General features: G+C 37.3%; 2 protein-coding genes across 5 annotated transcripts in view; both read right to left on the reverse strand.

The window, feature by feature from the left end:
* The window catches only part of SCYL2 (SCY1 like pseudokinase 2), a 56,760-nt gene that overhangs the window by 8,336 nt on the left and 20,901 nt on the right, over positions 1 to 27,523 (reverse strand). For 3 of the 4 annotated variants that reach the window (XM_045826502.1, XM_045826504.1, XM_045826503.1), the window contains exons 4-14: positions 27,211 to 27,355; positions 21,368 to 21,517; positions 19,985 to 20,206; positions 19,441 to 19,557; positions 18,754 to 18,879; positions 17,997 to 18,173; positions 16,491 to 16,502; positions 16,259 to 16,381; positions 8,379 to 8,492; positions 5,249 to 5,381; positions 3,295 to 3,413 (exon numbers count right to left, since the gene is read on the reverse strand). In XM_045826502.1, the coding sequence (XP_045682458.1) occupies positions 3,295 to 3,413; positions 5,249 to 5,381; positions 8,379 to 8,492; positions 16,259 to 16,381; positions 16,491 to 16,502; positions 17,997 to 18,173; positions 18,754 to 18,879; positions 19,441 to 19,557; positions 19,985 to 20,206; positions 21,368 to 21,517; positions 27,211 to 27,355 (1,438 nt within the window). The remainder of the gene's footprint in view (positions 1 to 3,294; positions 3,414 to 5,248; positions 5,382 to 8,378; positions 8,493 to 16,258; positions 16,382 to 16,490; positions 16,503 to 17,996; positions 18,174 to 18,753; positions 18,880 to 19,440; positions 19,558 to 19,984; positions 20,207 to 21,367; positions 21,518 to 27,210; positions 27,356 to 27,523) is intronic. The other variant, XM_045826506.1, reaches the window with a different exon arrangement.
* Positions 12,740 to 14,321, reverse strand: LOC123810640 (actin-like protein 7B). The gene has a single exon (XM_045826507.1). The coding sequence runs from the start codon at positions 14,028 to 14,030 to the stop codon at positions 12,777 to 12,779; it is 1,254 nt and encodes a 417-aa protein (XP_045682463.1). The 5' UTR covers positions 14,031 to 14,321; the 3' UTR covers positions 12,740 to 12,776.

Below are 27,523 nucleotides of genomic sequence, written 5' to 3' on the forward strand. Positions count from 1 at the left end.
ATTAATATTTCTATTTTACAAATGAGGAAATTCAGGCTCAGCAAGAGAGAAAGTAACTTTCTCAGGGGCATTAAATAACTGACATGGCACAAGTAGAACCCATCCTGCCTGTCTCCCAAGTTTTGCTCTTTTCTGCTGTCCACTACACTGTCTCTCACCGTGCTCTACCACCCACTTACCTTCGTCCTACCACGAGAGCAACAAAAGGCATGTTTCCTTACAATGACCGACTCTCTGCTAATTAGTTTATAAAACTTTTTAATGAAGTATAATAAACATGCTAACAGAAAAATATACATATAAGTGCACATCTCAAAAAAATCACAAAATGAATTTAACCAGTAGGCTTACAAAGAAACAGAACATTGGCAACACCCCAGAAGCTTCCTCCTGATCTCTTCCGGTCACTTACCACCCTCTCACCCTGAGTAAACACTAGTCTGGCTTCTAGCATGTAGTTTTGACTGTTTTTGTACTTTATATAAATGGAATCATTCATTACATCCTCTTTTGTGTCTGCCTTCATTTGCTCACCATGATGCTTGTGAGATTCATCCATATTGTTGCATGGAGTCAGTGCAAAATGAGTTAGCGTAGGCCTGAACTGTTCTCCTTGGAAAGGCCTATTTACAAGGTTGGCCCTTGGCTGGTGTCCAGGGACCAAGAGGTTCCCACCATTAACCAATGATAGTGGCTCACTGTGCCTACCAGTGGTGTCCAGCCTTTTAGGTGTCTGCACCACACTGGAGGAAGAACTATCTTAGGCCTCACATTAAATACACTGAGACACACAATCACAGAAAATCTCATAATGTTTTAAGTAAATTTATGATTTTGTGTTGGGCTGCATTCACAGCCATCTTGGACTACATGTGGCCCACAGGCCACAGGTTGGACACCCTTGGAAACTGTACAAAGAATGTTATATACTGAACACCTGCTTTCCTTCTGAGAATCTGGAATTTGAGTATATTGACAGGCAGAGGGTGCTACTTGATCAGCTCCTAATAAAAACTCCAGGCACGGAGTCTCTAATGAGCTCCTCTGGTTGGCAACATTTCACACATATTGTCATAACTCATTACTGGGGAATAAGGCACATTGTTCGTGCCTTTAGCAGATGACGACTCTGGAAGCTTGAGCCTGATCTCCGGCCCCCACTTTGCCCTATGAGCCTTCTCCCTTTGCTGATTTTGCTTTATATTCTCTTACCACAAGAAATCACCCATGACTATGACTACATGCTTAGGCCTGTGAATCCTCCTAGTGAATCACTGAATCTGGGGGTGGTCTTAGAAACTCTCCCTGAACATATGTTGTGGTTGTGTTTTGCTGCACAGAATTTGCTATTTTTTAATCAAATGCTAAAAATATATTTTCCTAAGCTACCTAATAATTTTTGCATAAGCATAACACACTTAGATAATTTTCAATCAAAACTGACAGAAGAGGGCAGTCTTGAATTCGGAATCCTGTCCATAAACTGAATAGGAAAATAGACCACTCCAGGTTAGACCATGCTAACTATTCTAAAATACCAGAAGATATGAATCAAAGTATTTTCGTTGATGAAAACAGGCCCCTAAAAAAACAACCATAAAGCTGAAGAACACTAACACCATATTTCAAACAAAATTATGTATTCTAAAATAAGCATTTGGGGATGTTTTTAAACACCCTAAATCATAAATATAAGAACTAAGAACAGAAATGATCCAGACTTAAAGACTATCTTGAACACACAATCGTCCTATTGTTCCCCAATATTCACTGAGTCTCTTTTTTGCCAATCATAACTTTAATCATGCCATATAAGATATGAAGAAACTCTTACGCCAAAAATGAAATTCTAAGAACACAAACTTTCAGAGGCTAACCCTACCACTTCCATGAAGTTTTGGATCTGATTTACATCACATGTTTCTCTAATTCGAAAACTCCATTAACTCAATACTCTTCCCTATCTCCAGAGCTCTCCTGCTTAACTCCCAGCTTTGCTCTAATTCACTTGCAGTCCTTAATTCCGAGTCTTGCCTGCTTATCTGTTCCTGACACTCTCAGTTTAACAGTAACCCCTCCGAGTCTTTTCCATCATACTTCATTAAACACCAGTTCTATGGTGAACAAAGGGTGTCATTACTCTGTACCTCAAATTTTCTCTCAATAAATATTTTTGTTTCTGGCACTGCACTAACTGCCAGGGATATAATGAAGAGTAAGCTATAATAACCAGCCTTCTAGGAGAGCCAGGCACTTAAGCACATGGCTGTGATAACTACAGTGATAAGAGTTATGCATAGAGACAATTCTATAATAATTTTTGAACACGTTACCCCTTTGCTCAAGCATTTACCACACCCTTAAAATTTCAAATACCTAAATCACATAGGTATTTAAAATCTACCTTTTCTAGTCTCAATTTATCCTTCTCCCACTACTCCCCTATTGTACTACAGGCATTGCTCACTCAAACTGGATTATTCATTCCCAGTGGCAGACAGACTAGAATGGTTCCCAATTATCCCCTCACTCTGCTACTCACACCTTCATGTAGTCCCTCATCTTTGAACATGGGCAGGACCTGTGAGGTGCTTGTAACCAATAGAATATGGCAAAAGTAAATGGGATGTCATTTCCTTGATTACATTATAAGACTAAGTTTCACCTTTCTAGCAGATTCTTTTTCTCACTTTAATAAAGCAGGTTGCTATGTTGGAGAAACCCATGAAGCAAAGAATTAACTAAGAGAGAGCTAGGGACTGAGTCCCCTAGTCCAACAGCCCAAAAGGATTCCCACCAATAACCATGGGATGAACTTAGAAACAGACCCTTACACCAGCTGAGCCTTCAGATGAGACCCAGCCTTTGACTGATAAGAGAAACTAAGCAGAGAATACTTGCTCTGGCTTTGCTGACCCACAGAAATTGAGGCAAGTGCTTGTTGTTTTAAACCACCAAGTTTGGCGTGATTTGCTATGCGGCAATAATGAATACACACCCCACACACATTACATTCATATATCTTTGTTCATGAATACTTCCCAGCCTCAAATGTGAAGCAGTCCCAAATCCTACACATCTTTCCACATCCTGCTTATTTACTGTCTCCCAATGAAGCCGCCAGTAACCCACCCTTCCATCTCACATACTCCATACTTCGAACCCACAAGCTTTCACTTAACTCTGACATATTTTTCCTTGTTTTACCAACATGTATAAGTAATGTATTTCTATATTTAATGCTAAGAAACAATGAGCTGAATAAATTGAATAAAGCACAAAAATTACTCCTACCTGATTGAGGTTAAGATTATTTTCAATACTCAGAGGAATAAGATGAGGCAATACTTTGCCAGCCAGCTGCTCTTTGGTGATTCCCAACTTCTTATGTGTAAAAGTACATTTGTAAATACCTGACAGAAAAGAATGAGAAAAACTGTACAATTTAATAGCACAAATTAGGAAAATAGTTTACCTACATGAAATCTCTTGATAATTAGTATAGTTACAGAATTTTCCTTATCAGTGCTTAGAATATGGATCAGAACGATTTCAGCTCCATCATCACTTAGATTTAAACACCATGACATATTTACCCTGTATTCCTTTAGTTTAAAAGCACCTTTAACAATAGTATAACATTAGAAGCCTATCAGAATTAAGTACAGTTCTTACTGTGCAACAATAAGGTTACAGAATGCCTGCTACCCTGAAAACATTTAAGTATACATTTCAGACCTCTCATTCAACTGGAGACATCTATTTCAAAGTGTATAAGTATACTCCTACACATTTATTCACATCTTTAGCCAATGATACTCAATATATTTGAACCTTAGTAATTTAATTCAACTCCACACAATTCTCCCCTATTGTCTCACCTGTTCCCTGGGACCTCGAGACTCTGCTGGTTACACCTATTCCACAAAGCCTTCATTTGGTCCACTGAGTGCATTTACTCCTCATTCTCTAACTGTTTTCGTGTTGTAAGAGTTCCGTATATAGTCCAAGGCCTTAGAGCATACCATTGCCTATAATTCTCCTGTTAATGTACATGTCACTTACTTGTACATACTTAAAGAATAACTTAACTGAGAACTTACTAAATAAGTTCAAATAAGCATTTGCTAGGCACTATGCTAATACTCTCTCTTCAGTTGTCTTGCTGAATTCTCATAAGACTCTCCCCATTTATAATAATGTTATTTTTATCCTCATTTGATACATAAAGAAACAGACCGGGACCAGGGCTCTTTCCACTATGCCAAACTCCTTCTCAAGAGGACTAATTTCTTTGAGCCCAAAACTTTCATACCATGCCCGAAAGTTCTACATCTCCAGAGGTCCACAGTAAATTACTTGCTACCATTCCTGCAAATATTTGCTAAGAACTTTCTACAGACTAGATACTAATAGTGGGTGTTAAAAATAAATGGCTGAGTAATATAGTTTTTCTTCAAAATTAACAAAGAACTTCAAATTTAGTAAAAAGTGAACTTTTTATTGTTTCTGTGATTCATTAGTTGTGCCTGCTTCTATTAGGATAGCAGAGCCCTAGCATTTCCAGATTGGGACTCTCATAGCTCTATTTACAAACAATTTCAGAGTTTCTTAACACAGTAATCTGTAATTATGCTAACATAATAAAATGTGCTGTAAGGCTAATATGCTTCATCAGCAAATCACTTAACAGTGAAACAGAGTGGTTAGGACTTAAACATACCTAAATTGAAAACCAGCTCTATCACTTATCAGTTGTGTAATCTTCAATAACTTCACTTCTGAGCCTCAGTTTGCTATTGTAAAAGAGAAATAATAGTACCTATTTCTCACTGGATTTTGGAGAGGACAAAGTAAGATAACATATAGAAATACTTAGCATAGTGCCTCTTACAAACTGCATACCAAATGAACATTAGGTATCGCTATTAAGACTAGTATCAGTATTTCAAGTAGCTTTGTTTGCCTCTCTCTTTTGGTACCATTTTACAGGGAAAACTATAGGCTATCATGGTGTTTGTGAAGTACGGATTCCCAAATGTCTTACTCCTTTGTAAATGTCAAGGTTCTACTGCTTTTGCTAAAATTAACACAAAGAAAATTTATATCATGGCACTTATCCCATCCTTCTTCAATTACCGAATGCTATATACAATACATGAGAGTACAATGGTTCTACAGATTGAAAAATTTATTTGCATGACTAAAACAATTAAGTAGTATCAAATGACATTAAGTTTTCAGCTACCTAAAATCCCCATGAGGACTGCGGGTTCCTTGGATGGAATCTGTTGTAAGAAGGGCAGGATATCATCAAGTACAAACCACTTATCCAAGTATTCCAAAATCTTTCCTAAGCACACTAATGAATTTACACGAACCTATTAAAAGAGGTAAATTGCATTAGTCATTGAACGTCTTTACAATCTAGAACAAAATATTTACGTGTAAATTTAATCTTCATATAGATACATGTTAAAAATAACCCAAGGATAAGAGGTTGAAAAGCTCTCATCCTTTCTTAATATAGGAAATTCACATAATTACAAATGCCCTGACTTGTTTCAGAAAGATTTACAATGGCTTTACCAGGACACTAGTTAGCTAAAGCTAAGGAATGACTTTAATTTTGTATTATTTTAAATGAAGTGATTAGGATCTGAGAAATTTTACTCTATGGTTTACTAAGAACATTTCTTTGGGGATATCCGAATCATAAAAAGGACTGCATTCTCCCACCAAGTAATCAGTTTTACTGGGCTTCTACTATTTTTCTATAACTCAGATTCAACCCATTCTTTTCTTAATTTTTATTGCTTATTCTATTACAGTTGTCCCATTTTTGTCCTTTTGCCCCTCTCTACTCAGCCCACCCCTCTCGCCCACAGTCAATGCTCTCTCCACTGTCCACATCCATGAGTCATTCACACGTGTTCTTTGACTAGTCCCTTCCCCTTCCTTCCACCATTCCCTCCTCCCCCTTCCTCTCCCACAGCTATCAGTCTCTGCCCCGTTTCCACGTCTCTGGTTCTATTTTTCTCATTAGTTTACTTTGTTCATAAGATTCCAGTTGCAAGTTAGATCATATAGTATTTGTCTTTTGCACACTGGCTAATTTCACTTAGCATAACAGTCTCCAGTTCCATTCTCAGGTTCAATTCATTCTTTAAATATTTAATAACACATAAAGAGAATCTATATTTGTTCTAAATGAAGTTTCTATTTCTAAATATATCTTTAATACAGTTATTTAAACCTATTTAGGAGCTCTTTTATCAAAATTCTATCATTCATTTGACTATTTTGATGAATATTTCACACCCTATTTTTTCATCTGGAATTTGTTAAGATAAAATACTCAGCCAGGATCACAGGAATAAAATTCCACTTTTCAAAAAAAGTAAACTAAGAAAAGCAGAAAACAACTTAACTTACAAAGCACTGTATTTCTGCAAAAAGATGAACATTTTTTCTGAAAAATAATGTATAGCTTTTCTGAAATTCAAACACACAGGATATTATAAATTCAAAATGATGTCTAAAGGCTAAACGTGCTCTTAGTTTTATAAGAGGAATTGCTGCATTCTTTGTGTGTGTGCTTATGTGCACACACACACACCATAAAGAGAAACTGGAAAAAACATTTTACTTTTACTTTCTTTTATGATGTATAAAATATTGCTCATGTAAATCATGAATAGAGTTCTTAAAGCATTTTACCTAACTGTGAATAGAATTTATTTTTTTTTCTTTATTTTCAGGAAAGTTTATTGCAATATAATTCTAACTCATGATTCATGTTTCAAGAATTTCCTAGTTAGATCATTTAAACCTTAGAGTCTATACCTATGAATGCAATTCAGGACCTCCCATTTGCCACTCCAAAGGTAAAAGCACTAACTGTGACATAAAATGCAAACCCATTTCAGTTACTGTTCTAAATCCATTCATTGTAACTCCTCATAAACAACAAGCCTTTAATGGCTTGGCTGGCATCTTAAAAAGGAATATAAACATCCTGCGGCATTACAGATCATTTAAATATCCATGCTTCCCATCTCACTCTGGAAACGCAGAACTGAACTAAAACATCTGCTTCGAGGAATGCATGCTGCCATGAAATACAGTATGGCTTACGTGACTTTTTAAAGGGCATTTTGAAAAGTAATTTTAAGCTATATTATTACCACCTAGTTTGAAATTTAATATTAAAATCAGAAAATTTCAGAAAAGTAGACTTTTTAATGTTGACACTAATTTAATGTCTTTCATTAAAGACACTCAGAGAGGTAGAGTGACCTGCCCACAGGGCACAGGGATCATTAGCAGCAGAGTCAGAATAAAAACTCGGGTTTTTTAACTTCATTTCGTACATGTTCATTTCAGTAAACAATGATTTTTACCCTTACTTTAATGTTTTCTACCCACAGCCTTTCTACCAAAAAAATAAAAACCCTAAAACAACAACAACAAAAAAAAACCCATGAACGAAAATGGATTAGATGGCTGTAAGGTAAAGTCATGTCATTTAAATTGCTTTTGCCTACAAATCTATTAAATTACAAATATTTATTTTTGCTTAAATTCACATTTCACCAAAAAAGAAAACGATGGATGAGATCTCCAAAGAACTATCTTTACCAAATGCAAATTTAATCGATCAGTTGAAGGCAGGCCATTTCTCCCTTTTTTCTAAAGCTGCTATTTGAAGAGAGTATTCAGTGTTACTTCTGTAAAGAAATACCGATGAGATAATTCTTATGATTCACAGTTAGAGAAAAGGCTGGGGACATTTACTGCCTCCAATATGAGATAATGAGAACTACGCTGTTTATTCTACCTCCTTGACTACCAAGTAACTTAGTATTAAAATTCTGTACTCAAAGAAGGCAACTACCCTTACCATAGATTTTTCAGTACAACTATTTCCCCTACTTGTACTCTTATTAACTTATTGTTTATTGCACCCTTTACTTTTTTGAATGCAGGCAAGTAAGCGAGGTATAAAACAAATTAAGAGTAGATGACTAAAAATAAAGGCAGTTTATAAAAGGAGTCATTCAAAAAGCTTTTAGACTTATACACCAACTTAAACTCTCATGATTAGTTTAAAACTACCAACAAATAAATTGAGAGTTAAAGTAGAAAAGAATTAAGAAAAAGGAATTACTCTAATTTTCTACTGATGCACTCAATAGGGAATAAGATCAGGGATGTACTACTGTAAAATAATGTATCAGGAAAAACTATAGCTATTGCTTACTTTTATAGTACTATACAGGTTACCTAAAGCCACAATATGAACAAACTATAAAAGGAAAATTATTTAAACCAATGAGAAACAAAAGAAAAGCAAACATTAATATGCAATTACTTACAGCAAGGGAAGATGTTTGTAGACATGCATTTTTAATTCTTGGTATCAAGGCATTTTTCATGGATGGGTAGTCTATAAGATTTGCAAAGGTTGGAATGATGTTTAGACAGAGTTCCTATTAAGAAAATTAATTGGATCAATCTTAGGGACTCACCTTTTCTCTCACATATTAAAAAATATTTTGTATTTGTATGGCTAACTTGTCACATGGTATAAAATAAACTTTTATGTATATCATTTGGTCCTTTCAGCAACTATTTGAAAGAATAGTTATTTTCAGTTTTCAATTTTACAGATGAGGAAACAGGCTCAGAAGGCTTACTCAAAACCACACTAGATCATAAAACTAGCATATGGTACCAAAATTCCCTCATCTCATTCTAATTTCTTTCCCTGATAACACGATTCTTTATTTATTTTTGAAAACAAGAAACTTCAGAACACCTAAGTTTTGCTATTTTGCACAGGGAGGAAAAATTAAAAACACAGTCATGTAAAACTATTCCACTTAAGGGATTTCTTAGCTGTTACATATATCCACCTGATGGGATATAATATGAACATTTTCAAAAATATATTTTAAAAGGTTGTTTAATAATATTGGGGAGAAAATGCAATAAGACACTATTACATAGTCCCAATTTTTAAAATTTGTATGTACACGTGTCTGTCTACAGCCTTAGAAAAAAAGACTGGAAAAATATACCTAGAAATGCTAACTCGGCATCTCTGAGAGAAGATTTTAATTTTCTTTATATTTTTAAGTACTTCTAAATTCTGAAACTTAAGCAAGTATGACTGGTAGAGGCAGGAAAAGTTATTTAAAACATTCTTGCTAACTAGTGCCACGACATAGTGTAAATAATTGAAGCTGGTAACTCTGAATGAGGATAGCAGGGAAAAGGAGGATGAGTGATGATGAGTAAATTAAATAAAGTAAGGAAAAGAGGAACAATGGCTGAGAACTAACTGGCTGAAGAACATCTCAGATACCTTATGAGGGTCAGAATGATCTTTGTAGCAAAGCACAGAAGAGATTACAAAGAATATGGAAGTGTCAATGTGTATCGAAGAAGGAGTTATTGACAATATTTGGTAAACTTCAAGACATTCACTTGTCGTTAGCAGATAGAGAAACCAGTTAACCACTAAGACTTTTGTTATCAAAATACTGGGAAGCTTTTTATTTAACTTATTTCCAGATTTTCAAAGGGCAGATATAAGAGAGTTATATGTTTGTATCCACTCAGAACTGTAATAATTGAGTGGCATCACTGAGGATAAGATATACAAGCTACATTTAAGAAGCCATTTTCCACAGAGGGGAGAGAATAAGCAAGAGTGAGCAGTCAGGGGGATACTGTGCTCCTCTTACCAGAGGAGACCTCCTTAAAAAGATGTCTTTAATTGATGGGGGGAGGCTGGCGAGGGGGCAGAGAGAGAAAACTATGACGTATAATCTAGCAAATTACAAAGAGGCAAAGCTTGAATCATGATTAAATCACTCAGCAAAAGGAGGGGAGAGCTCTCCCTATTGGAGAAGGTAGATTGAAGAACTGAAGAACAGGAGATTAAAACTGAATTTCAGAAGTTACTTTCTAGACGTGTGCCTGCGTGAAGCTTGAGGAAAAGATTTTTGTTTCTTTCTCTTGCTCTAGGACGGGGCGTCAAACTTATTTTCACCGGGGGCCATGCCAGCCTCGTGGTTGCCTTCAAAGGGCCGAATATAACTTTAGGACTGTAAAAATGTAACTACTCTTTAACAGTTAAGCGAGAACTCGGCACTGCTGCCGGGTAGAAACAAGGTGCCGGGCCGGATAAAACAAGGTGTCTCCAGAAGGCCAGATTCGGCCTGCAGCCCTTGTGTTTGCCACCTGTGCTCTAGGACACTCCCAAAGGTTAGACAGGCTTTAACTTTATCAGACTCTTACCAAGTAAGGTTGATGCTAGTTAGCTGGACTGGTGATTAACACATATTAAATAAAGTCATCAATGTTGGTTTAACTATTTCAGTAAGATACTGGCTGATACCAATGGGCAAAATGAACTCCCTTATAAAGAAAAATGGCCTTTGCATGTCACTCAGCCTTCTCTCTCCTTCCTAATCTCACTGAATATAAAACCAGGTTGGCTATGCAGGGCCTGTGGGACCATTTCAGGAAGCGATTAACTGACAACTCCTTTGGGAAGAGCTAAAAAGTAGATGTATAGTAAGTACACTAATCCCAATCATCCCATGTCATTCGGACAAAGGCAACTTATCCTCATCTTTAAGAAGGCATGATCTCATAAACAAGATAATTTTAAATTCAACTTCGCAACTTGAATAAACAAAAGAACTTGGTAGACGAAGACTGAACTGAGTCAAAAAAAGTGACCTTATATATGTGGTATTAGGCTCACATAAAAAAATCCTTTGGCCCCGGCTGGTGTGGCTCAGTGGTTGAGTGCCACCTGAGAATCAAAGGGTCGCAGGTTCCATTCCCAGTCTAGGGGCACATGCCTGGGTTTTGGGCCAGGTCCCCAGCAGGGGGAGCACAAGAGGCAACCACACATTGATGTTTCTCTTCCTTTCTTTCTCCCTCCCTTCCCCTCTCTAAAAAATAAAATCTTAAAAAAAAAAAAAAAACTTTGGTCAGTAACTTTCAAAAATTAAAATTCTATGCTTTTCTTCTCAATGTACAGAATTTCTATAGTAGCAAAGAATCTATAAATTTAAATATGAAACCATTTTACAGTGGGATGTTCTTAATATACATATTTATTTTCCAATGTAAAGAAAAATGCAAAAATAAATTACACTTTTAATAGTAATTTAAGTCTTTTTTCCAGACAGAGACCCCTAGAACTAAAATTTTAATAGCAAAGCTACAAAACTAAGTTTGGCAAAGAACATGATGTTTTAACATCACCTTTGTGACACAAAAGCATGACTATAAATGAATTAGGAATGATTACACTAAATTACTGTTTGCTTTTCTACCTGCTATACATATTAGTTTCAATACAGAAGGAACATTTCTGAATAGAAGATTATGTTACCAAGCATCAAAGAAAATTATGAGTATGGGAGGGACCTAGTTAATGTTTTTTATAATGTTTTTATAAGAAAAAGATATATATATATATATTTAATATTTTAATTCATATGTTATTTAAGGAAGTATACAATAGTTCAAACTACAATCAATCAAACCTTCCAGACAGTAGATTTCTGATAAATAAAAGCAATGAATCATTTTACTTGGTTAATATAGATACTTGTCAATTGATTCTTCAAGTTAGTTAAAAGATCCCTTCCTTCATGTGAGATGAGAACACAGCAAGATGTTGGCAGTCTGCAACCCAGAAGAGAGCCTTCACTAAAACCTGGCCATGCTGGGACCCTAATCTTGGACTTCCAATCTTCAGAACTGTTAAGAAATAAATCTCTATTTTTGATAAGCCACTTGGTCTCTGGTATTTTGTTGCAGCAGCCCAAACTCAACCACCCATGTCTGCCCTTCTGGAATTGATCATGACCTGGGTCAGACCACCTGGACTCATCTAGTAGCAAGGCCCCCTCCGTCCTGGTCCTCAGCCCCCACCTCTACAGGAAGAAGAAAACCACATGACTTCCAAAGGACACTCTGGTTCTTCCCACATCCTCTGGATTCAGTGGCTCTATTTGGTGTTACTGCAAAAAAAGCTGCAATTTGCCCTGGCTGGCATAGCTCAGTGGATTGAGCGCAGGCTGTGAACCAAAGTGTCACAGGTTCGATTCCCAGTCAGGGCACATGCCTGGGTTGCAGGCCATGACCCCCAGCAATCACACGCTGATGTTTCTCTCTCTCTCTCTTTCTCCCTCCCTTCCCCCTCTAAAAATAAATAAAATCTTAAAAAAAAAAAAAAGCTGCAACTTTGGCTGACATTGAAAGACAGATGAGCAGGAAAGGCCCTTCATACCCAGAAGATGCACACTTGTGGGCTGTACCTTTGAAGGGAACAGAAGTGAGGGCAGGTTATTGAGGGAGCCTGGGGCAATCAAGCACTGATGACGTTATGGGCAGATGACCATTGGGCAGAAACAGAAGATGGAAGTCCGACTCCTGATTGTGAGTGCTGCCCTCATGATGTCCCAACAGGAAGCCACACTCTGGGCTCTGAGATGTCACTCTCATTTGGGGAGGAGCCAGTGAGGGGAGCCCCTCCCACTGGCCTCCTACCCCTGCTGCTTCTGACCCAACAGAGCAAAAGGTGCTCATACCTCTAAAACGAACTCCCCACCACTTTCTTCTATCAGACGAAAGAAAGAAATTCAGACTAGATGAGAGCCATTGTGTTAAAATTTTATGTGAAATTCTATAAAATGCATCAAGTGGCCAGAGGTCACCTGCCCACAAGTCCTGGGTACCACCGCTTAGCACTTGATGTGGACGGCCGCACTGCCCTGCTCCTCAAATTCTTCCTTGCTGACCCAGAACTCCTGGAAGGTTGGCAGGGATGCCAAGATGGAGCCACCAGTCCACACAGAAGTCTTCCTCTCAGGTGCAGCATATACTATGGGGCTGTCCCTGGGGCAAAGGAGGCCCAACTCCCTCTGGAAGCGCTCGGGAAAGCCATCCAGCATGGTGCAGCCGCCACACAGCAGCACATTGGCGGCCATCTCCTCCTTGAAGCCTGCCTCCTGGCAGTGGCCCAAGCAAGTGGCTGTGAGCGCAGGGAGGCCGGGCTGGGTGCTGCCCACCAGGCTGGGTTTGAAGAGCATCTCGGCGCACTGGAAGCGCTCATGGCCAATGGTGATGAGCTTGCCGTCGGGGAGCTCGTAGTCCACGCGCAGCTCCTCCAGGCACAGGCCGAGCTCCTCCTCGGGCAGGAGAGCCGAGTAGCAGCATGTCTTCTTGATGTGCTCGACAATGTGCAGGTGGTTTTCAGTGAGCTTGTGGCCAGCCTTGTTGAGCAGCTGCAGCAGGTAGTTGGTAAGGTCCCTCCCAGCGTAGTCAGCACGGACTGTCAGGCCTGGCAGCACGTTGCCCTCTGAGATGGGGACCACATGAGAGACGCCATGCCCGCTCTCCACCACCAGCCCTGTGGTCTTACCATAGGAGTAGATGGATAGCAGTGACTGGGATGTCACATGCATGGCAGGGAAGCCAAAGGTCTCAAACATGAGCTCTGCGTACTTCTCCCGGTTACTGCTGGGGCTGAGCGGGGGGTCGGACACCAGCACAGCATACTCTTCAGGGTGGATCTTCATGACCGTGTGGAAGATGTACTCCCAGATATTCTGGACACAGTCCCAGTCTACCACAACGCCGTATTTTAGAGGATTAACCAGCTTCAGAGGTGCCTCCATGTTGAGCAGCTCATGGCCCACATAGATGTCCTTCTGGGTGTCACCCACATCAGCCGCCTCAGAGTGGCGCCTGCCCACCGTGGAGGAGATGAAGTAGGTGGGCCTCGGCTCTCCTGCGTAGCCACACTTGCAGTACTGCGAGCCCAGGTCGATGATGAGCGCCTTGATCTTGCGCACATTCTTGGGCTTCATCTTCAGCTGAGTGGCTGCATCTTTGTCCCAAGTGTCAGCATCAAGAGCTGACAGTGTTCCTGCCTCTCCAGGGTCACCCTGAGCTGTGCCCACGGGCGTGGGGCTCGGGCTGTTTCTTGTTGTCATCTGCCTTCCTTGCTCACCTTTCTCACATCCACACCCTAGAGCTCCGTGGAGAGAAATGAGGGTCCACCTCCAGCAGCGCCTTGGGAACCACTCAGGATTGTGATGTCACTGGGGGCAGGACCATTCCAGAAGCCAGGGGAGGGCTTGGCTTTGGCAGGCCCATGATCTGTCACCCCTAATCCCATCCACTTAACTTGACTTTGCTTTGGACAGAGTAGATGGGCAGCACAAAAGCCCAAGCATGCTGGGATCTTAGAGTTTTCTGCTCCGGACCCCTTAAATCCATGCTCCTAATCCTCTGTTCACTAAATAGACAAATACCTTTTCCTCCCCTACTTCTTGGTTGTAAGAGTGATGCATATTTGAACTCTTAAAGTAAGCCAGGCATTGTACCAGAAACCTTGTATGTTACTTAACAGAATCCCATGGGTAAGCAGAGCTGAGAAAATGGAGGCTCATAATTCCAATGACTTGCCCACAAGCAGACAGCTCTTGGAGTGTTTGTAGTTTAACACAAGTTCATCCAACGCCAATGCACTAGGTTTGCCTAAAGACTGTGAGGGCCCCAACAGTACTTCCTTTCCTTTAACATTTACTGGGTGGGGCTTGTGGTGGGTTCAGCCCAGCACAGCCTACCAGTGACAGAAACTCAGCCACAACCAGTGCCCAGTCTCGGTGGGAAGAAGATGGAATGGATGCAGAACAGTTTGCCAGTGAAAGTCTATTGGGAGAACAGAGGTGCACAAACAAGGGAGTAGTCATTGGAGAGAGGGAGTCAAAAGGTTCCTTAGAGAGGTGATGCCTAAACTGAGTTCTGAAAGATATGTGGGCATTTGGCAGGTAATTGAGAGAAAAGCATCCCCAGCAGAGAGCACAGCCGGAGCAAAGGATCAGAGAGGGACAGAGTGGGGAACCACCTGTACTTAAGGTGTTTGGAAAAATGGATGAAACTAGAGGGGTGATAGAGCCAACCAGGGAGAGCCTCGAACACTAGGAGCTTGGCAGACAGCTGGAAAACAATAGAGACTCCAATCAGACTAGTGGTCAGATCTGACTGCTAAAAATTTTAGAAAGATCTGTGTTCAGCTGTAAGGGGCAAAACTCTGAGGCCTAAAAGGAGAACTGAAGAAATTCTTGTAAGATTTGAAGGTGGACTAAACTAGGGCTGTGATAGTGTAAAAGAGCACAAGGGACAAGTTCCAGAAAGTGTTGAAGGTCCATTCCCTGACTGTCCTCAGTTCAATCCAGGCTCTTGCTCTGGCACTTGAGGCCTTCTCTGGTTGGCTCCCGTGTCTCGGTGGCTCCCATGCCATCTCTACCCTCAAGCATTGTATTTACATTAGATGAATGGATTGCATGTGGAAAGTGAGGGAGAAACATGAACCTCTTACCTCTGTCCAAAGAAAGAAAGATGGATGGTCACCAGAAAAGATAAATTCATTAGATTCCCATGAAGCCCCTCCATCCAAAACTGCCCCGGACCCCACCAGAAAACAAATATATTAGGGTTTTGGTGATAAAGAAATAAGAGAAAAAAGGGAAGAGAAACAACTGGGGTTGCTGGAGTTTTCAGAGAGAATTAAGAAAAGCAGAAGTACTTGAGGGATTAGGTGACATGGATAGGGAAATAAAAAGGGGATTTTTAAGACATAATCAATACTGCTATCAAGCATGTAAGAATGTTAATGAAGAAAATCAGGGGCATTTTTTATTGCTGAACTGTTTCTTGGAACGTGGCACTTTGAAACTGGATTATGTAGGGAACAACTTCATAAGGGTTAACGTGATGAACATCACCAAGCTCCATTGGTGGTATCACAAATCATAGAACCTAAGGACTGGACACCTGATCTGGCATAAACAGCTATGAGTCATAAACTCTTCCTCACACTGGATCTACATATGTACCTCTGTGAAGAGGCCATTAACTGGTCTTGGGTCTACTTTTGAGGTTGTACAGGGCAAGCTAATTCTTCCATGTGACAACCCTTATGCTCTTGTAAGGCAATGCTTATGGAAAAGTAAATACATACATACATACATAAAATAATTTAGTTAAGAGTAGGTACATTTTAGTAACAGTGTATAATGCAATTTAAGGGATTAATATATACTACTGAGTTTTACATAAGAGATTTTATGACTCTAACTCAAAATGTACTTTACTTCATTCTCCTGCTTGAAGAATCAAAATCATCATTAAAGAAGAAAAAAATCAAATATTTTACCTGGATCTGAATGGAAGGAGCCTCTAGTGCTCTGTAAACCATTGGCAGGACACTGTTCTTTATCTCATCAGGGGGAGTTTTGGTTAGTAGCAAATCCATTTTTTGTAAGAAAATTAACAAAATCTGTGTAGAAAAAGGGAACAATGTATTAGAGTCCAGAATCTTTACTTGACTTTACATATGCCAGAATTTAAAGTATCTTCTAAAGAATAAGATATATTTTGACACTCACCATGTTGCTAGCCTGAGAGCATGGAAGACAAAAACATACAAATCAAGTCTCTTACAGTTCTGGAAGCAAACTATTTAACATCTGCCCTCAGTTTAGACATTTAAATAGAGGCCAATTTCCTAACTCTCACATATCTTCAGTAATGTATCACTCACCCACAAGTACCAACTATCTGGAAAGCAACTGGGTAAGAAAATAAAAGCCTGAGGGCAGCAAAATCACAAGGTCCATAAAAGTAAATTCTATCACTTGGCTTCTAAGGGCTCAAGAGAACAGTAAAAATGCATGTCAGGAAAAATTCTAGAAATAAACATTTCAATCCATTTTTCCACCTAGCTGCCACCACATACCTAAATTATACAGAACAAACTGCCCCTTCTGTTCTTGAAGAACACTTAGTCTTGCCAAGGCTTGGTTAAAATGTGTCAGAAGGAATTTTTAGCTGGCTACTAAGGGAAAAAAAGAGTACCAAAGAATGGAGACAAATAAGAATTCAAATGATAAGATTCCTTAGGATACTATCTTGACTGACGCAGAGCTTAGTGAACATGTGGCTCCACTATTTTCTCTCCTGACAACTTAACAATTGTTTGCGTAATTCTGCTTCAAAGCCCACAGTTCCCTCCCCTGCCCTTTCCTTGGCCACAGGAACTCCTTCCTGCCTGCCTTACTACCGCAGACTTCCTTCTGTTCCCCTCCTCTCAAGGGAAGGACTGCAAACAGCCTGCCACAAAACGATTAAATCAGGTAGTTGAGAATTTACTAATAAGCTATTGCCATACAGTGGCAGAAGCATGTAATAATATTTACTATATGCTAGAAAATTTCATTTACTCTCAACAACCTCTTTGATTTTGGAAATGAGCAAAATGGAAGCTTTATGAGAGTAATGACTTGCTCACTCTTAAAGGACAATTCCAACCCAGGTTGGTATGATCTTAGTGCTCCTAAATTCAAGACTACCGTGAATCTGGCTAACAAATATTGTAATAGAGTCTATGTCAGAGACTAACTATGTTTTCCACTTACAAAACACACATGTTACTTTTGGGCACTGTCAGCATTTTCCCTTTTCTGATGAAACTATTCATTAACAATAAAATAAAGAAAAAAACACTGGCATAAACCATCTTTAAATCAAACATCCTGAATAACAAAAGTACAAAAAAACTCAGAAGTATAGGAGAAATATAAATCCTTCTTTACCCAAATCTGTAACTTTCAATAAGGCCAATGGGAACAGTGGAACACACGCAAAATCTCATTACAATTTTCTGAGATGGTACCTTATGAAGAGCTGCAGACATTTACTTGGAGAGTTCAATTATAATTTTAGGAATAACTCACTTCAAACATGCAAAACAGACTAGTGGAAAAGAAAAGTCTCTATACTTACCTCATTTTTTAAAATGTCAGATATCCATTCCTTTGTTTTCAATGATAGTCATTGTTGATTAATATCACTGAAGAACACTAGATAAATAGGAAAAATACCTATTTACATACCTGTATTGGCTCTTGCTGTTTAAAGACAGGGCCAAGTTCAGGTAGAATTAATTTGATATATTCTTCTTTGGTGCATTCTTCAGCAATTAGAAGAACATTGGGCAAAACAAAAGGTACCATGTCAGGGTTTACAAATTCTGAAGTCAAACAGGGCAAAATTCTCTGCACAATGACACGCTGAAAGACAAAAAATGTTTTCATAATTTATTTCAGGGGTTTAGTATTAACATTGAAATTATAATTGCTGGTGAGACAATGACCTCCACAATGACAGAGTATGGGCTTCTCTTCTGACATTTATCCTTTTAATTTTTTAATGCTATTTAATTACTTTTGAACAATGCATTAAAAAGGTCCACTGCCCTGGCTGGGTGGCTCACTTGGTTGACGCATTATCCCGTACACCAAAAAGCAGTGGGTCTGATTCCTGGTCAAGGCACATACCTGAGTTGTGGGTTCAATCCCCAGTTGGGGTATATACAGGAGGTAATTGGTCCATGTTTCTCTCCCATATCGACTCTGTCTGTCTGTCTCTCTCCGCCCCCCACCCCATCCTCTCTCTCTAAAATCAATAAAAATATATCCTTGGGTAAGGATTAAAAATGAAAAAAAAAGGCCACTAAACTTTTGGCTTCAGTCTGCAGTCTTTTACAGTCATAAGTTACATTTATTTCTTCGGAAGAGTTATTATAGCAAGTCAAAGTAAACTTTAAATTCTAAAGTCCTGACTATAGTAAGAAACTGATCAACAACAAACCTTGGGCAGTTTTGGTAGAACCTTTGGCAATCCTTTGAAAAACTGTGATTTCTGAAGATTATCTCTTTGGAATAAGGTATCAAAATACTGCAGTGTTACTGCACCAACATCATCAAAGAAGGGAATCTAAAAACAGGAAAATAACATTATTTTAATAAATATTAAAGCACTTCTCATATCTGAAATTGCCACAGTTTAGTGAAAAAAGTATTCAGAACACTTAGCAAAATACTGAAGATCACTTCATAAAAATTCTAATTATAAAAATCAGAATAAGTAATAAATTATTTTTCTTGAGTTGGCTGGAGTAACATTTTCTTCCATAACTAGTAAAATATTGAAAGATTAACTAAAAATCTTGAAGGTATAAAGAATATCATTTATCTATTAAAATCCATGCTTATATGAGTGAATTAGAAGGCTATAAATTCTTGGGGTGTCCAAAATTTCTGCATATTTAATGGTGACTGTTAGGACTCTTGCTTACTTGAAATCTTAATTTTGTAACAGAGCAATTATACACATAAATTTTTTTAAATGTTTAAGAATAAAAGAAGCTAAATGTTTAATACATTCAAGGATATAGGTATTATCTGGGGACTATATTTGACTAAATCTTGTTTTAGAAGCAGTTAATGATTTTTTTGTCCCTCCATCGAAGGCAGGAGTTCATGTGTACTCACTTACCTTTGTCATTTGATCTGCGTCTGGTCTTACAGTTGGAGTTACATTTAACAGTAGTTTTACATGTTCACGGACTTCCTCAGGCATATTTGTAAGTGAACTAGATCCTAAACGACTCAACTGTTCAAAAAAGTGATAATATTAAATATGAATATAAAATATTCAAAGCTATGTGTTTATATTGTCAGGTCCACTTAAGAAACTTAAAATGTACTCAGAAATATATGTTTAAGTTAAAACATACTGCTAATTCTACTACTGCATGAAAATTAAAACACTTATCTTTATTACCTGAGACTGTTTTTATTCTTAAAACAAAATGCCCAATATTTTTTAACATATTTTAATATTCAGCTAGTAAATACATGTCACTATTACAGTTGAAGTAATAAACTTTAATCCTCATTAGTCACAGAATTAATTTAAGTTGATTTTATGCAAACTTAAAATATAAGACACTCAGAATTTTCTGAATACATTTTAGAAAAAAAAGTCAAAGCAGCAGTTAATACATTTTTAATGCAAGCAAATATTTAAAGGCAAATACCTGATCCAACTGCCTACTGAAACTCTTGTAAATATCTTGCTTGTTAACTTCAAATATGGGTTTCCCTTTGTTAAATACAGCATAAATGACAGTTCCTAAAGAGTACATATCACTGGCTGTTTCACAGCTCACAGAAAGTATGTATTCAGGAGCCAAATATTCAGGATTTGGAAGACACAATGATGGTAAATTTGGGTCCCATTCTTTACAAGGAAACTTGGGCTGTAAGACAAAAAAGAGATTTCATAGCTTAACGATGTCAATTAAAGCAAGCCTTTATCAAGCAGCAACAATCTAGCTTTAAATTCATATTCAGTCATACAAGTAAAAATTGTCATCCCCTCCTTACATCCTAAAATTCCCAAATTCCCAAATCTGGAAGGTGCATGGAACAAATTAAGAGATAAGAGAAAGAACTGTTTAACTTTTGAGATTAGTGGAGCTCTCTTCCAGAAGACAATTGTCAGTTTATCATACAGCATAAATATGGAAAGGTCTGGCCTATGTTTTATGATACACAGGCTTCGAGTTTTATGGGCTGAAACAGACTATTGTTTGAAACCTTGCTCTTTCACTAACTAGCTATATCACTTAGTTAACAGGTTCAAATGGTTGTTGTAAGATTAATCAAATGGAAAAACAGGCCTAGGGCAGTACTCCACCCACCATACATAACACAAATTCTTTGTTTCCCTTAAAAATGTTTAAATTACAAATCTATTTCAGGGTATATCAAGGTCCCTTTAACAACTACATATAGTAAAGACTTAAAATATTGCAGTGTCTTCCAAGTATAAATAGGCAGGTATCACAATCACTAAATAACAGGAATTTTGGAACCAGAAATATTGGACTCAATTCCTAGCTCTACCATACACTGCCTGCCAAAACTTGGGCAGGTTATTTTATTCTATGAACCTAATGTCCTTGCCTGCATTGTTCCTATACCTCAGTGACTTGTTTTAATAATTAAAAAATACATGAAAAGTGCTTCAGTAAATGCTACTGTTGCTATTGTTGTTATCATGCTTCCTAAAGAAGATTCTGTGGTCAACAAGTTGGGGAAATACTGGTAGAGGTTCACAATGTTTGTTAGTGTGTCTGACATTCTGAGCGGGGAAAACATCTTAACCCAATAGTTCTCAAATTTATTTGACTCTAACATCTTTTTCTCAAGTAACATTAACTAGTGTGGAATTAATGAGCTGAAGAATACTCTTAGATACAATGAACTGTAAAAATTTTCTGTACATTTAAATATACTACTGTACCATGCAGACTTTTTCTATACATTTATCAGGCTTATAAATTCTCTAGTCCATTCCAGATGCAGTCACAAATTTCCAAAGCTTTAAAAAATTAGAAGACTAAAACCTTCATTACCTCTTGTTCAGAAGGATTGGTCGATGATACACAAAAATCAAAGCCCATTATTTTCCAGGCTCCACTTTTATTCAAAATTATATTTTCAGGTGTAACATTTCCATGAACCATTTTCACACTGCTATGCAAAAATGACAATCCTTCAGAAACCTGTAAATGGAAAATAACCAGACATTTTTACGTTACATAAAACTCCTTTTAATTACAATGAAATGTCTCATAATTCATAATTGCTGCTTCTCCCAGTAAAACTTTTTACACGTCAGATAACAAATTTCATCATAAATGCAAAAATGTAGATATTCTCAGTTACCAGGATAAATGAAACAGCAGGGAAAACAAAGTTACAAAACTAGAGAACAACTATCAAGTTCTCTTCTATACTCACATAAGCAAAAGAAAAGGTAATACAAAAGCACTCTGCTATCCAAATTGACTCAGTTCCTGATTTTTAAAAGTGAGGAAATCCTTGATCCTGATTTACAGGTAGTAAATAGGAAAAGATACCTTTGTCAATTTGATTCTAATTCTTGATATTTGTATATACTTACACTTCATACTGAAATTCAGTTTTTCTGAATAGCACTGAGCTGTTTTCAAATAGTAACTAATGGTCCCTCACTCTCACATTGGATTAGTATTTGTGCCTATGATTACCATGGAATTTGTTAACCAAAAATCGAAGACTGACTGAATTTTATTTCCAAAAACAGAATTTTGGCACATTAATGCTCTCTTACTTCCAACTCCCTTAGGGACTGCCTCTCGGTTTATTTTACTGGTCCCTCCTCATCACCCCAACCTCCTGGACTCAAGGTTTCAACCTCTCTATTCTCCACCTCCTCTTTCTCAGTGTTCTCACAGCTTTAAATACCATCTGTAAGGTGATGACTCTCAAATACTCTCAAATTGCTCTTAAGTCCAGACTTGATTATCTGACTGCCTTCTTGACTTCTCTCCCATTGAATGTGGAAGCATCTCAATCTTAGCACAATCCAAAACTGAGCTTCCCTACAATTCAAATCTCTCTTCTCACAGCCTGTCCCATATCAGTTAATGGCCACCTCATTTTTCCAGCTGTGTGGGATGAAAACTTTTGAGTTATCTTACACTACACTTTTTCTTATGTAGCAAGTCTCAATAACTTTATCATCAAAATATACATACTGAGAATTTGATTGTTTGTTACCTACCTTCCCTACCCCGAAACATCATCATCTCTGGCCTGTATGACTCCAGCAGCCAATCTATCATATCTCTTTGTTTCTGCTGTTACTTTACTACGGCAATTTTTAACTGGTGTACTGCAAGAGTTTTTAAAATATGCAATACCTGACTTTTTAGACAAGGGCACTGACCTCTTTTCCCTTAGATTGTCAAATAAAAAAAATAACAACAGCCAACACAACAATAGCCATCCAGTGTGAATGAAACAGCAAAATTTATATTTTTTGGTGTGCCACAGAATCTTAGTAATTAGTTTATGTGTGCCATGAGATGAAAAAGGTTGAAAATCACTGCTCTGTTACATAGTTTAATTCTCACTACAGCAGCTAGAGTAATTCCTCGCCTTCCTGCTCAAACCTCCCAAAGGCTTTTCCTCTCTCTCAGTAAAACCCAAAGTATTTCTCTGGCTTTCAGGGCCTAAAAAACCTAACTACTCATTAACTCTCTGCCTTATCTCCTGCTGCTCATCTTCTTATTTGCTCTGCACCATTCCAGGTATTTCACTGCTCCTTGAACATGTCATGCAGATTCTATGTCTCAGGGACTTTGCACTCGGCTGTTCTCTCTGCCTAGATCATTCTTTCCCCTGGTATCTTCATGGTTTGCTTTTTTTCAGGTCTTTAGTCAAATATCCCCCTCTCAGTGATAGATGCCTGACTACTCCATTCAAAAGTGCAACTCCCCTCTCCTCCACATGCAAACTATCCCTGCTTCCCCCTTCATTCTGTTTTTCTTCACAAGTATTTACCATTATAATTTAGTGTACTATATATTATTGTCTTTCTTCCACCATGAGAGTGTAAATTCCAAAAGGCAGGAATTTGTGTCTATTTTGTTCACTGCCACACTTTCAGCACCCAAAACTATGTCAAACACATAGGTGACCACTAAATATTTGCTTAATAAACAAATAAGAAAATGAATTCTCTAAAAACTCCCTTATAGCTTTCAACATGAAGGCAAGTCAACAGTTAAGAGTGTAAAGAGAACTACTTTAAAAGACCTCTGGATTCCTGTCCTCACTTATTCACTTGCAACTTGGAACAAGTAAGTCACTGAACCTGCACAGGTCCCAGCTGGTGAATTATTTCAAATGATGGCATATCAGCTTCTTAATAAATGCAGGAAATCACATTAGACTCCACACCACTCCCAACTCCCATTCCCACAGTAAGTCATCAGGACCTATTCTACCTCTGTGTAACTTCACTCTGTACCTCTAGTCCTTCCTATGATGCTTGACCAACACTTTCTTTTTCTTAACTATCATTAATTATTTTGGCGTGCAAGCACTATGCTAAGCACTTATAAATTTATGTATCTGATTCTAAAAAATAACCCTGGATAGTAGGAATGATTCCCCTTACGTTTTCCCCACCCCAAAATTCCACTTTTCTAGAATGGTATCTCTAAAATGTACATTAGACTAAGTTGTTTACCTGCTTAAAATCCATTAGTGTTCCCCATCACCAATAAGACCTTTTTCTATGTTTTCAGTTTCATTTTTCACTACTCCCCCAAATACAACCTGCTACTTCTAACTGCCTGAATATGTACCCTCAGTGACTAGTACAATTTGGAGCTTAATATTTTTCAAATGAATATTTTCCAGTTCTAAAATATGTGAATCCATGAATTCCATGTAAGATTTACTTTTTAAAAATGCACACTCCTCCAATATAATTTATAAAACATGTAATGTTTTTCAAGCCTAGAAAAGTTTTCCTAAATTTTTAAGGGGGGGAAAAAACCCTTATTATATGCTTATCATATATTTCAGGCACTAATTTGGTAGGTGCTTTTACATAATTATCTCACTTAATCTTCGCAACCACTTTGTGGTTAGGGGGGAAAAGTTCAGATGTTCACTACAAAGCTACAGTGTAGTACTGGCATAATGACAGATATTTAGATCAATGGGACAGAACAGGAAATCCATAAATAAACTCTAGTACATATGGTCAGTGATTTTCAACTAAGGTACCAAGATCAATCAATAGGGAAAGAACAGGAATTTCAACAAAAAGTGCTGGGAAAACTGAATTCCCACATTTAAAAGGATGAAGTTACATATGTTAAAACATATGGAGTAGGGCAAAAGTAGGTTTACAGTTGTGAGTATGTGAAACACAGAGGTCTTGTGTCTTATATTATTATTTACTGTTGTATCATTTTCCATATGAAAACTATAAACACTTTTTTCCCCACCCTGTATATAAAAATTAACTCAAAATAGATCAAATACCTAAACATAAGCCCAAACACTATGAAACTCTTAGAACACAGGAGAAAACCTCATGACACTGGATTTGGCAATGGTTTCTTAGATATGAGACCAAATGCACAGGCAACAACAACAAGTAACAAATTAAATATATCAAAATAAAACCCTGTGCATCAAAAGAACAAAATCAACAAACTGGAAGAAAATATTTGCAAATCATGTATCTGACAATAGGGTCAATGACTATAACATAAAGGACTCCTGCAACTCAACAAAAAGACAAACCACCTTATTAAAAATGGGCAGAAAACTTGAATAGACATTTCACCGAAGAGTTAACACAAATAGCCAGTAAGCACAAGAAAAGATGCTCAAATTCACTAACCATTAAGGAAATGCTAATCAAAACCACAATGAGATACCATCTAACTCCCATGAGGATGACTACTATCAAAAACTAGAAAATAACAAATGGAGAAATTAGAACCCGTGTACATACTGATAGGACTGTAAAATGGTGCAGCTGCTATGGAAAACAGCATGCTGGCTTCTCAAAAAAAAATGGATGAATACTACAACATGATGAGCCTTGAGGACATTATGGTAAGTGAAATAAACCAGTCACAAAAGGAAAAAAGTATGAGGCCACCTATACGAGGTACCTAAAGTAGTCAGATTCATAGAGACACAAAGTGGAATCATGGTTGCCAGGGACTGGGAGGTGGAGAGGGAAGTGTGGGAGTTACTGTTCAGTGGGTCCAGCTTCAGCTCTGCAAAGTAAAAGAGGTCTGGAGATGGACGGTGGTGATGGCTGCCAACAATATGAATGTACTTTACGCCACTGACCTGCACACTTAGAAACAGTTAAGATAGTAAAGTCTATGTTATGTGCATTTTACCACAATTAAAAAGTACATACTGTTAAGAGAATGAGATAAGCCACAGACTTGAGAAAACATCCATAAATCATATAAAAAACAAAGGACTTGTGTGACCACAGTATATAAAAAACTCTCAGAAATCAAAAATAGAAAACAACTCATTCAAAAAAATGGGTAAAAGATCTTAACAGATTTTCACCAGAAAAGATACTCAGATGCCAAAAAAGTGTATGAAAAGGTGTTCAACATCATTATTCATCAGAGAAATGCAAATTAAAACTACGAGATACCACCATACACCTATGAGAATGGCTAAAATTAAAAGAACCAACCATACCACATTTTGGCAAAGATGTGAAAAAAATGAATTCTCATACACTGCAGAGGGCATATAAAATGGTATTACCACTTTGGAAAAGTTTGTCAGTTTCTTAAAAAATTAAATATATATATATATATATATATAAACACATCATTTGATCTAGCCATTCCAATCCTAGGTATTTAACCAAAAGAAATGAGCATATGCCCACATAAAAACTTGTACATGAATGTTCACAGCAGTTTTATTTGTAACAGTCAAAAACTGTGAACAACCCAAATGACCACCAACAGGTGAATGTCGAAACAAACCATAGTATATCCTTACAATGGACTACTCAGCAATAAAAAAGTATTGGTACATACAACAATATAGATGAATCTCAAAACAATTAGCCAGACCAAAAAAGAGAATACATATTTTATAATACCATTTATAAAACACTAGAAAATACAAACCAATACATAGTGACAGAAAGCATTTCAGTGCAAGACATAAAAGATAAGAACAGCGGCAAGAGATTATAAGGGGCATGAGGGAACTTGGATGGGGCCGTGGATAGATGCATTATTATATATAATTGATTGTGGCGATGGTGTATAAGCTTATAAAACTATATACTTAAATATGTGAAGTTTTTTGTATGCTGGTTCATTATATCTTAATAAAGCAATTAAAAATAATAAATAGAATGGTCTCTATCCCCAAGGAACTAAGAATCTGCTGCATAAATTCACTCTGTACAGAGTTGAAGATATTTAGCTAAGCAGGGAAAGGAAAATTTTAAAAATGTGGACATATATAAAATGATTTAACTGTATCACTTGATAACTATTAAATAACTCCTTTAAAGACAATTTATTTTTATTAACTAATTTATTATTTCAACTTAATATTTATGAAATCTATTCACAAAGTTTAAAACTCAAAAAAAAATCAACAGGGAACCACCCCACCTACCAGTTAATAGGTGCCTGTCTCCAAGGGTTACCATTGTTATCTTTCAAACAATTAAAATATAATATAAGCTTAGAAATAAACTCTAGAATATTCTAGAACAAAGAAATAATTTTTAAATTACTGAAAAGATACAAATGTTTACATAAAGTAGTTTATATGGCTAATAAGTTTGAAATAGCCAAAAATAATTTTGAAGAAAAAATTCCACATGATGAATAAAAATACATACCTGAAGTAAACCATATTTGGTTTCTACATCATAAAGTTTATAATCCTTAATGTCTGGAGACACAGGAGAAGGCAGATTTTCCCAGTTACCTAGGACATTGGCTAAACTGGCAAAAACTGGTTCTGCACAAAATGCCAAGCAATCCCTGTTTTAAAAAAGAAAAAGGTTATTCACTATCATTTTTTTCTACATTATCAAAATGGAATACACATAAAACATTAGTGGTTCTATGAAACTATCAACAAGAACACAAACTATTTTACATTCATTTTTAGCATTGACATAACAACTTAAACCAATAGACCAAAGTCAG

Source organism: Phyllostomus hastatus, unplaced genomic scaffold (assembly GCF_019186645.2).
Source record: "Phyllostomus hastatus isolate PE091 unplaced genomic scaffold, TTU_PhHast_1.1 phas_scaffold_755, whole genome shotgun sequence".
NCBI classification, from domain to species: domain Eukaryota; kingdom Metazoa; phylum Chordata; class Mammalia; order Chiroptera; family Phyllostomidae; genus Phyllostomus; species Phyllostomus hastatus.